We start from the raw sequence: 12,149 nt of genomic DNA on the forward strand, positions 1-12,149 counted from the left end.
ATAATAATAATTATTATTATTATTATTATTATTATTATTATTATTATTATTACTTACACTTATATAACGCTTTTCTGGACACTCCACTCAAAGTGCTTTATAGGTAATGGGGACTCCCCTCCACCACCACCAATGTGCAGCATCCACCTGGATGATGCGACGGCAGCCATAGTGCGCCAGAACGCTCACCACACATCAGCTATCAGTGTCGAGGAGAGCAGAGTGAAGCCAATTCATAGATAGGGGTTATTAAGAGGCCATGATTGGTAAGGGCCAATGGAAAATTTGGCCAGTAAGCCGGGGTTACACCCCTACTCTTTTCGAGAAACACCCAGGGATTTTTAATTACCACAGAGAGTCAGGACCTCAGTTTTACGTCTCATCCGAAGGACGGCGCCTGTTTACAGTATGGTGTCCCCGTCACTATACTGGGGCATTAGGACCCACGTGGACCGCAGGGTGAGCGCCCCCTGCTGGCCCCACTAACACCTCTTTCAGCAGCAACCTTAGTTTTTCCCATGAGTTCTCCCATCCAGGAACTGACCAGGCTCACACCTCCTTAGCTTCACACCTGTTTTAGTTTATTTCAAGATGACATTTAGTAACAGAAAAATAATGACCCAATTGCAACTTAATAAATTGATTGTAAAAATCATGAGAGATGTTTTCTCAAGAATCTGGTATTTCATTTTCAAACCTGGTGGAATGGGATAAGAGCAATCTTTGAAAATGAGCTCCTGCACAAAAGCTGTAGACTTCTTGCGTTGTTCTAATCGTTTCTTAATTCAGAAACATAGGGACACAAAAATCTGTGGCAAATGAGAAGAGGCTACAGTAGCTTGTTTGGTTTATAGTGGCTAATTGATCAATCTTATCCAGCCATTTCTTGAAAAGAACTGATAGAATTGACTCTGACAGCACAAAGCTCCAGCCTCTTGCAACACACTCACCCCACAAATGGGTGGTGGGGTCTTCTATTGAAATGTAGCTGTTTTGTTAGCTTTAAGCTTACAGTTTATCATGTTCGATTCGCATTTTGTAGCACAGTATTGACCTTCTAGCAGAGAGGAAAAAATGATGTTCATGATGAAAAACATCTGACAGTGAGCCCATTTGATTTGATTGGTAAAGGTGATGAATTAACCAGTGTATTATGCTCATGTATATTTACCTTAATGTTTTGTGAGTTTTCCAAGATGCTAATCAATTTGAATTAAAGATTGCTAAATGATAAACATGACTTCTCCCTCATCCAAACTAAAGCTGTTATAATATTAGCTTAAGCAGAAAATGTTCCTGGAGGAGGCTTTGAGTAAAGTGGCAGTGCTTGTAACATACAGTACATGCTTTGTATTATTACCCCTGATTGTGTCCAAGATGTCTAAGACTGCGACGACGTGTACAGTATGTCAATACTTCTGAATTAATGGGGCACAATCAGCTTTATTCTGCTGTTTTGGATCTGGTACACTTGAGGTGCACATCACCTGTTAGTGTATCCACATTAAAAAAATTATATTCACGACTTTAAAAGGTGTCATGTCTTTATCAATCACATATACGGTATTGTATCTGTGAAGAACTGTTGGTCTTAAACTGAATGCAAAATCCCACCTAGATTAAAATCAGTGTCTTTATCAGAAGATAGTCAGTCTCATCTTTTTGACCTTGTTGGCTGTGGAGATAGTGTTTCTTAGATATCTTTTGTTTCTGCAGAAGAAATTAGGAAGGTGTATTTTAAAATTTAAGTTTACATTTCACATATGTGAGCCTAGGGAGCTCTAAACTTTGCTACAGAAATCCCAGCAGTAAAACAGGACTTTCCCAAGCTTCACTCACAGTATCACACTTGTCTGAATACGAAGGGACCAGGCAGAGACTGCCTGGGTTGAGCTCCGTCTCTGGCTCCTTGGCTCAGAATATAAGTAGTGGAAGAGTAACAGTAGCAGTGCCGACTGTCTGTTACATGTGCGATGTAGTGAGGTCAATTTATATGATCCAAATAACATCGTTTAAGACGTACAACTAGAAAAAAAAAATACTTCACGCATACCAAAAGGATTCACAGAGTGAATCAGGACAAATTCTATCAGCACGATCTTCGAAAGAAGAAACACAAAAACAGGATTTTAAAATTAATCTCTAGAGCATGGCTTGTTTCGTTTAAGTATATAGCTTTTGAGAGTATATACTGTATATACAGTATAAAGTACCGTTCCTTTTTTTTCTGGATTAACTTTTGAAATTAAGAAAAACTATAGATTATTCAGTAATATAAACCAGATATTAAATATCATTTAACGACCCACTTTTTCATTTTTTTAAATAAATTTCAGAACAAAGTACTGTAAAGCACACTTCAAGAAGCGCTTTTCGTACAAAAGCATGTGATCTGTTGCAACTCACGACGCCACCTCCATCGCAAGAAGAGAAGTGTAAATGACAGAAAAGGACTAAATGACAGGGCGCTGTTGTGTGCGACGATGACAAATTAAATATCTTTTATAGCGGAGAGCTGTGCTCTGGTTAAACAACAGAGCACCTCTGATAAAACGTAAAGAAGTCGGCGGGGGGACTTTTGATAGAAACAAACACCGCATTATCAGGATGCACTGCAATTCCATGCAAGGTTAACACAAGTGGCAGAGATTGGTACCAAGTCACTCAGATTTTCTTCAGCTGTTTTCCGGGGACCAGACAAAGCTCTTGAGAACAGCAAAACAGCAGTTCTGGTTTCCTCATTACGAGGGAAAAAAACAGAATGCAATCAAACATCGGATAAACAATAAAAACACGCGGAAATACACACGTCGTGTAGGTTCAAATGACCCAAGTGTGTTTTTACTTTTAGCATTTATTTTGCCCATGCGCCGCACAACATTATTGTGCAAAACTGGATGTGAACTTTCGCTGAAATAAGCTGAAAGCCTTTGTTGTCCACCGAATTTTTTTTTTCGGATAGTGCTAGTTAGAATTGCGTTTTATTGGATGAAACTTAACCCTGAGCTTCATTTCTCCATTTAAACATTTGTTACATTTTCCAGCTCTCAATATGAAGAGGGTAATACCGTTGTTGACTTTAGGGGAAGTATATTAAAAGAAAACATAAATATTTGTACTTCCTTTGCATAATATTTACTCCACATTGCTCCGTTCCGCACGGCATGCTTTTATCGCTTTAAATACTACTTTTTGATTTGAAGTACAATTAGAATGACCTGAAAAAAATATCATGCATTAAATTTTGTTATTGAACTTTCCCCAACGCTTTGTAAATGTTTTTTTGACTGTACCGTTAACCATAAGGCCTATAAACAGTATATGGATGAGAAAGTTTTTACCTTTTAGAAAGCAGAGCGCTAGCTGCAAACATGCATGTTTACTGGGCTAAAACGTGGGAACACTTTGAGGAAAAAATATATTTCACTGCAAGTGTATAGCTAATTAATTCGCCTAACCATCCAAGAATGAACAAGCAACAAGCTTAAAAATCGGCTTTGAAGTGGCCAAGTGTATTTTGAACTGCAGCGCAGTATGAACTGGGCACTGAAAAGACACACGCTAAGATACGCATTCCAAAATACTTTCATTGCAAGTGATATATATATAAAACGCTCATAAATCAGCCAGAGACACATGAATAGGTATCTTACAGCGACAGGTTACACTTAAAGGCGTGGATAATGCATAATGAAATAATTTACATCCCTATGCTATTCTGCCAATAATCGCAACGTATCGAATGAAGCAAAAGTAAATGTCATGAAACAGAAACAAAGCTAAACCAAACAGAACATGATGCTGACGGTACAGATACACGGAAAAACAATTACGAGAAAAAGTTCCCTTTCTGTGCGTTAGACAGCTGTCAATGATAACCCGACCCCCTTCAATTAGAGACCCGTCCCTTTCAGAAAAAGCTCCAGTGAGAGCGACGGGGCTCGGCCGTGGCGGAGCTGATTAGTGAATGGGGATGCCACTCTTGTTTAAGGTGGGCTGGCTGATTGAAACAGTGAATGCAGCCCTCGGTTTCTCAACCACACTGCTAGGACGGTAGTAGCCTATTGCCTACTATCCGGCGTGAGTGAGTGTGAGTGGGAAAGAGAGGGAGCGCAAGTGAAAACAAAATTTCGAAAAGTGACCATGGCTGTTTCGGCAACTCCTCCGGTGCTTTCCCCCACCTCCAACCCGGGGTCGGGGGGCCTCTTTCGCTCGGATCCCCTGTATACGAGCCCTGCGGAGTCCCCGAGGCTGACCAACAGCATGATCAACACTTTCATTAGTAGCAGCAGCAGCAGCAGCAACAGTACCAGCGGCAATAATGAGTGTAAGATGGTGGAGGTCCATGGGGTCAAGGTGGCCTCGTTCACGGTGGATGGACAGGAGCTCATTTGCCTCCCCCAGGTTTTTGATCTGTTTTTGAAGCACCTGGTCGGCGGACTGCACACCGTGTACACCAAGCTGAAGAGGCTGGATATATCTCCCGTGGTCTGCACGGTCGAGCAGGTCCGGATTCTGCGGGGGCTGGGAGCCATCCAGCCCGGGGTGAACCGCTGCAAGCTCATTACCCGCAAGGACTTCGAAGCCCTTTACAACGACTGTACCAATGCGAGGTTTGTGAAACCCTCTCCCTCCTCCTTTGCGTTCAAACATTTTGAAATTTAGCTATTAAACGCAATAAGATGCCTACAAAGCGTGTACTGATATCTAAAGAAAAAAGTTTTCAAACTCCGATGAGAATTTACCTGTGTTTAAACTTAAATGCACGAAATATTTTTTGCGTTGTTCGCTGCCAGAGAATTGGATTGCTTTTAAATTCTGTTCTTAAAACGTGGGTTAACCGAGATGTACAGAGAGCCACAGAAATAAAAGTTTTTTTTTAAAAACTTCATGCCACCGGCTTCAGAAGGCTTTATATTTCAGCTTAGTTTTTTTTTTGCGTGTGGAAGTCGTGTGCGCAACTTTTCTTTTCTTCAGCTGCTCAGAGCAAAAGCGGGCTGTATCAAAGCCCTGTGTCTGGACAATATACCTTTTTTTTTAAATCTCACTAGCATCACTCCGTTCAGGGGGTGATAATTAGACCTGATTCCGAAGGTGCATCGACTTTGATGTGTGGGATTCAGGTAAAGAGTAGCAGTTTCAGAAGGTGTTTTGTTTACTGAAAATGCTCGATTCTTCCAGTTTAAGACATTAATCAATAAATAATTTATCGTTCCGGTTTGAGTGCCTGAAGCAGGTTGCTGTAATCGTAGTCCTATAGGAGTTGATAGTACTGTGATACAGAAGGTGCAACGCCGATAGGCTCGTACTTCATTTAGCACAGATATCCAGGCGAAGCGCAAGGTTGGTTCGTGTTCTACTAAAACAATGAAATGCTGCTAAACGAACGAATATCTACAGCATTTGAAATGAGTGAAGACATATTGGATTTGTCCTGATTTTCCAGTTTTATTTTTACGTAAAAATATGATTTGGGTTTGTTGATGTTTCTTTAAGCGTTTTTATTTAAAAAAATTATTTCGATACATGCTTATTTTGCTCATCAGTGTGCAAGAAGAATATCGTGCATGTGGTTTCGCGTTAATACTAGTGTATAATACCAGTCATTATACTTTACTGATATGTATTGCAATAGTATTTAGCCAGTGAAAAAATAACTTAAAAAACTTTTAGCAGTACGATATGAAAAGGGGAGTATAATAACTAATAACTAAAAAAATAAATATTAAACAACGATACTTTTTTGTTTTGCAAGAACATAAATATCAGAAAAGGTTTCCTTTGATGCCGACGAGCGGGTGTTAGACACTCAATTCTCAATAACTCCGAAAGAGATAAACTTCCTAAGTTTATTTTATCATTCCGAGTGCCGACATTATATTATAATATTTTTATTAAAATAATGATGGAAACCTTGTTGATCTAAACCGTTCTTTCTTCATTTTTACTTTTTTAAAGTATTTCATAAATGGTGCCATTATTTTAAAGGATTTTTTATCTGAAGGCACTATGGTTTTAAGTTCCCATACTGTATTTCTTTTTTTTTTGGTCGAAAGATAAAATTATTTTTTAAAAATATTGCCTCCTGTAATAAAAACCTTACCTAAAAACAATTTGCCGCAGGAGGGAAATTTAGCATTTGTAGAAAATAAGCCTGATGGTGGAACTGCATGCAAATTGTGTTTTGATTTATCTCCATGCACTTTTTTTCCATTTGAATTGATCTTGAATTAATTTTCACAGAGCGGCTCTGCGAGGCTGCAGATGTTGCCGTGTGTTTAATAAATCAATGAGACAGATCTGAATGAATCACTTCAGATGGATTCTCTGCTCGGTTTGATGTCTAGATGTTATTCTTAGCTTGTTATCATGACAGATGCATTAATGTTCCCATGCACCGCCAGCAATGTCAATGAGAAAGGAACTTTAAAGAGACCGGTCCCATTTTTGCTGGGCCCTTCTACAACAAGCATAATCCGTGGAGTTTGTGTTCAGTTGTCTAATTGATTTTTAGATGCTGGTCTTGAGGCTTTAACGACAGCAAGGCACAGCTCCCAGAAAAAAAAAGCTTTTTTAAAAAAAAATTTAAGTGAAGGTCTGGGTATTTAATGTGTTTTAAGGAGAAAGAAAATGAGTTGTAATTTTTCACATGGTTATGCTGACAACAGTGATTAGAAACGTGCTGATATGCACTATGGATTCCTGTAATATGTAAATATGTCTTTATTAAAAGATTTACAATGTATGTGAAAACGGAATTGAATTTGCTTGAGCTGAGAACTGTCAGGGTTGACATTCATCTTGAGTGTCTGGCAGAGTGTGTTTTAAAAACAGATAAACATAATCAATTCATATGCAACAAACATTTATAGAAAAATGGATAATACTGTTCTAGGGTTAGGTTCGATTACAAATCTCTTTGCTCCTTTTGGATTTTTTGGCGAAACGTGCACGTTTTTTGCAAAAACGCAAGTTTCAAGACTGAAAAGTACATTTCTACTAACTAGTAAGAAGCACTAAACACATGGCAAAAGCTGATGATAAGCGTAAACACGCTTTATTTTAATGGCTTAATCTTTGAATCTAGGGATTGTTTTCTGCTGTGTGAGTGAACTCAGCTGGTAATTGATTACAAAAGAAAGGGAAGTGAGGTGTTTTAATTGTCTTTAAGTTGTACAGTGAGTGCATGTAACAACAATGTCAGTAAAGGGCATGAATGAAGTTTTTTAATGCATTTCCTCTGTGGAACAATATGTATTGAAATAATACCCTCAAAACATCTGCACACACCAATTTAAAGCTGACCCAACAACAATAAATATCTTCCATTTTCATTTCCCGTTGCAGAAGGCATGAATATGTTCATTGGATTGAAACCCAGGGCTGTGCTCTTACCCAGAGCAGGTGAAACTTTGCTCAACATATTTCTGTGTACCTGATCTGGATACTGAATATCAAATTGTGCCATAGCTTTTTCTTTTTTCTTTTTTTTTTTCAAGTTCTTAACAGGCTCAGGTGCACAGCAAAGTTCTATTTTATCTAAAGAGTTACTCTGTAGCTGCAGTAATATCATTATTTACATTAAACAGGTTATCAAAAGAGTGTTGTCTTATCTAATCTTTTACAGCCCTTTAAGTTATGGTGTGTAACATTTTGTAAATGATTTGGATTTTTTTTGTGGAAAATTGAAACGTTTAACATGACCTCTGGCACGTAGGTTTCCAAACAAATTGTGTTGTAGTATTGCAATGTATTATTTCATTCTGCTGTAATCAAAAAGGAATTTAATTTTAAATACATTTAGCATTAAAATACATAGGATACGCAGTGAGCAGAAGCTACAATGCTAAACTTGTCCGCATAAGTTTCAGGGCAAGACAGGGGTTGCTGTGCCCGAGGTTTCTTTTAACTGTATACCATTTTGGGGGCATTTTACTGAGGCATCTCTTTGAAGGGATGTCTGAAGAATGTGGCGTGACGAATGTTTCTCTCGCACAGACAGGTGTTGTATTATACCTGGGTGAAGTGCGACAAATTCAGATTGTCTCCTGACAAAAACACTTTCAAAGCGTCAAGCACTCATTGTGCCCTCTGTCCTGTGGTACCTTCTGGTTCCTTGCTTATTAAGTGGATTGATCAACGTTTCTTAGGACTCAGAGGTGGAGAAAATCGGGAACAAGCAGCTTAGTTTCAGTGTTCTGTAGTGTTCCGGCGGCAAGGCTGTGGAGATCTGGAAAAGACAGCTCTGTTTGTGTACCCTGAAGTCCAGATGGCCACTTTTGGCATGATTCGGTAATTAACCTTTTAGCACTCGTCCACCTGCAGATCAGGGTACACATTATTAGTCCTCTGTGTTCTGGAGAACCAATCTGCTTTCACTGAGTTCATTACCACTGACTGGTAGGGAGACCTTTTATTTGGTGAAAAGTGTGAATCATTTATGGGCAGGAACGGAGAGGTTTGGTAACTGGAGTGAAGTTGTTGGTCTGTAAAGAAATTCATCTCCATTGAATAGCAGTGAAATCACATTTCTTTCTGGTCTTCGGTGTGTTAAAAATCTACCTGCCAATTTTTGCCTATCAACAAAGCAGTTTACATTCATATATAAATATGGTGCACCTTAGGGAAAAAAATGTTTGATTGAGCTAATTTTGAGCACCTCTTCTCCCTCATCTGCCTCCTTTTTATTTTATAAAGTAAGGAAAAAAGGACACAGGAGCTTTAATTAACTACGAAATAGTGGCTGAAAATAGCAATTTACAGAATCGGGTAGAGGGCAAAGGCACTGAGGCAACCAGAGATATCAGGGAGGTAATCAAAACATTTCAACATAATCTTTAAAACTGACACGACCAATTTAAATAAGGGAAAACTTTCCGAATCAGCAAACAGGGCTGAGCACAAAGGGCTCCTTTTATGATTTCTCAGCTTGCAATTGATCTCCTGGTTTTATTGCATTCATTATTTATTAAAAGAATTTGCAAGCTAAACATAACGTTAAACTAGTTTGCACTTGGGGACTTCACTTAGGAAATTGAATGGAAATTGCATTAGAGATGAACATCTGTGCTATTTTTCCACTCCTGTGTTTATGGGCTTTTTTTTCCAAAAGGTGTATTGGATTAGCAAGTTTAACTGTTTTTTCTCCAAAGACATGAAATTGTAAGGCAGTTTTTGCTTCTGAAGAAGAATTCAGTCCTTTGGTGGGGCGCGTGTGTCAGGGAAGCTTTAATATGTGGGAGGCGTGTGCTCTCCTTTTTGGAATAAAACTCCCATTTTTTTTGAGGGAAGGTGACAGAGTTGTTTTTCTGTGGGTTTTGGGTTTTTACTCTTTGCAAAGTACAACAAATCCATGATAAACTAGAAGCAAACCTTTTTTTCTTGATTAAATATCAGAATTTCATCCCATTTTAGTTCAAACTGTGAGTGGAAAAAATATTTTCTTTTAGTCACCAGAATAAAAGTAAATGATGTTTGATGAGAGTTACATTAAAGGTGTGAATCTGCTTTTAACTGAGTAGGTGATACCACCTTGCATATACACATTTGCTTGCTATTAATGGAAAACATTTAGCTGAGATATGCTGCTAGGTTTTGTTTTATTTTTTAATGAGACATTGTGTTTTGTGTCCGCCAAATTGTAGCAGTGTTTTAAGATGCAGAATTAAAGCACTGGATCTACAGGCATATATGTCTTGGATAAATATTGTGAACAAAACGTAAGTGAAAGAAACCCTTGTAATCCAAGAAAAATGGTTTAAAGCTCTCATTTAGTAGTGATATGAATTCTGATCTCTCTTTAGCAAAATTGCTAATCTCTAAATGGGGCTAAGAAGAAATCTTCCTGCATGTTATTATGTTATAAAAAAAAATGAACTTGCCACCTCTCAAAGCTGTAAGCATATCAGTTACTTAGGTGCTTTAAAAATAACTCGGGTGCTTTATATTTAAAAAAACCCCATCCACTTGCCACATTTCAGAGCTGTCCGCATGAATTGCAACATTTAATTTGGGCAGTTAAAGGGAGGAGAGGCAGTATAAAAATCAGTTTGTGCCATCACACTCCATAATCTGAAAGATTATTTTCAAGGATGAGCTAACTGCCCGGTGGAAGAGATTTAGCCACATATCTGGGCCCTTGCTCTTTTTGCACCCTCTCCAGTTGCTGCCCGACAACTTCAGAAGATTTTCTCGCATCAGGGCCGCCATCTCCACTGCGTGTGCTTGACTTGGTTAAATCTGAGACCATATGGATGGCTTTTAGCCTACGGCTTTGCCTTGGGCTGAAGTGGGAGCGAACACCCAAGACAAATAAATATTTCCTTGAGTGGGCCTGCCTCTTTGTTAAGAATCCCTGCTTCTTAATGTCAGGCATAAATTATATGTTGATTTTTTTTATATACGTGGTCTTTTCCTCCTCCCCGAAACTCATTATTATTTAAATAATGAATTAACCGCCGATTCAGCAAACGCTTAGATTGTGAGAAGCAGGGGTGGCCGACAATGTTAATTGTGTGAAAATGAATTCCTTGGTGACGGACTCAAATTAAACAGTTTGGGGACAGTTTTTCTTGGGAAATATATATTTTTCGGAAATGTTGGCAACTTTATTTGAAGGATTTTAAACCTGATGTCTATTAATCTGGTCACTATGGGTGTCACTTCGTCATTTAACTGAATTCATTCAATAGAACACAAAGGGGTTTATTGTGCCTGATGTGTTACAAGAAGAAGGGGGCCAGGGTGTGGAATAATGTCGCAAAGACAGTGGTTGTTTTAAAAAACTGCCAGTATTTATATATTTTTTTGCCTTTTTTTGTGGAGAGGAAGCTCTTTTATTATGTCAAAAGCAAAGTTTTTTTTTACAAATGTATAATAAAACTGTGAAACGAACACTCGTGTGAAAGAACTCATTGATTTGAAAAGAAAACTGCATTCCAGTGTTTGTTTTTACTTTTGATGACTGAACATGTTTTATTTGTGACCTTTTGCCCCTGAGATTTATTGCTTTCTACTATAAAAGCAAAGGTTGCAATGCTTGAGTACTTTTATGACATGTTTAAGGAATTTTGCATTCATATCTGTACAGTGAGAACATTTATAAGGTTTTATAAAGGACCTGTGGCCATAGGAAATGTTATTGATATCAGAACTAGCTTGTTCGTGTGCTAGACTTTTTTTAAGTAATAAACTCCATGCGTAACTAATGAATAAAATCCAAAACAAAGACACATGTATTGCATTATAAATGGAAATGCTACAGTGCTATTTTGAATATATAGCCTATGTGCATAAACAGATATTTCAACATATTCTGCTCCAATTATATCTTAAATAATTGGCATTTCTCGTCTGTAATCAAATAATATGTGTTTTTTACTACCATAATCTTCTAAAGGCAAAATATTGCGATTATTGATTGGATTCTCCCCTGCTCTTTTCTTTAAATTCTGAAAAAGTGCTTGCTAAAGCATAAGAAATCAAGGGTTAAAACTGAAAAATGGTTCTCTCTTTCTCTTTCCTTTAAATTTCTAAAGAGTGGAGTTTAAAGAAATTAAGAGCAAGAACTAAGAAGGTGGGCGACAGTGTCATAGCTCAAATTTGGTTTGAATTTTATTGCAGCAGCGGACTCATGGCCACTTCGAGCACATTGACTGGGATCCCCTGTGTCACTGTCTGTTCAGTTCCGAGTTAGAAGACTGGTGCAGGAAATGTGCTCCTACGTTGTTGTCACACACCTACAGTAGGTTGAAGTGCTTTTGCAGGGCTTTTTACAGCTTTTTGGATATGTTGAAAATGCAAAAATGGAGTCTTAACAAATGACTGACTAGTGGGAAGGAGACAGATGATTTAAAACACCCGTAACGGGAGAGTATAAGGCGTAAAAGGAATATGAGGAGCTGAAACATGCCAGGCACTTCAGGAAAATCATGTCTTCTCTCACTGAAAACCAGAGCTGTTCGTGTCATTTTGACTTTGGGAAATATTCTCTCTGAGCTTAATGACACATCTGCAGATGGGCTATATTTATTACAGTCATGTAGAATAAAATTGATTGTCTCCTAAAATTAATTTTTCGTTTGCCTCTAGCAGTGCTTTAATAGAGGACACTCGCCTGTGTGCAGAAGTATTGTTTAATCACATTAATA

General features: G+C 38.1%; 1 protein-coding gene across 5 annotated transcripts in view; it reads left to right on the top strand.

Annotated features, from left to right (window-relative positions):
• Positions 1–4,047: 4,047 nt before the first annotated feature.
• The window catches only part of dacha (dachshund a), a 228,444-nt gene continuing 220,342 nt past the window's right edge, over positions 4,048–12,149 (top strand). For 4 of the 5 annotated variants that reach the window (XM_088925513.1, XM_088925512.1, XM_088925515.1 and 1 more), the window contains exon 1: positions 4,048–4,613. In XM_088925513.1, coding sequence (XP_088781639.1) covers positions 4,144–4,613 — 470 coding nt within the window. In that variant the 5' untranslated portion in view covers positions 4,048–4,143. The remainder of the gene's footprint in view (positions 4,614–12,149) is intronic. The other variant, XM_088925516.1, reaches the window with a different exon arrangement.

This window comes from Atractosteus spatula, chromosome 9 (assembly GCF_055471065.1).
Source record: "Atractosteus spatula isolate fAtrSpa1 chromosome 9, fAtrSpa1.hap1, whole genome shotgun sequence".
Lineage (NCBI taxonomy): Eukaryota > Metazoa > Chordata > Actinopteri > Semionotiformes > Lepisosteidae > Atractosteus > Atractosteus spatula.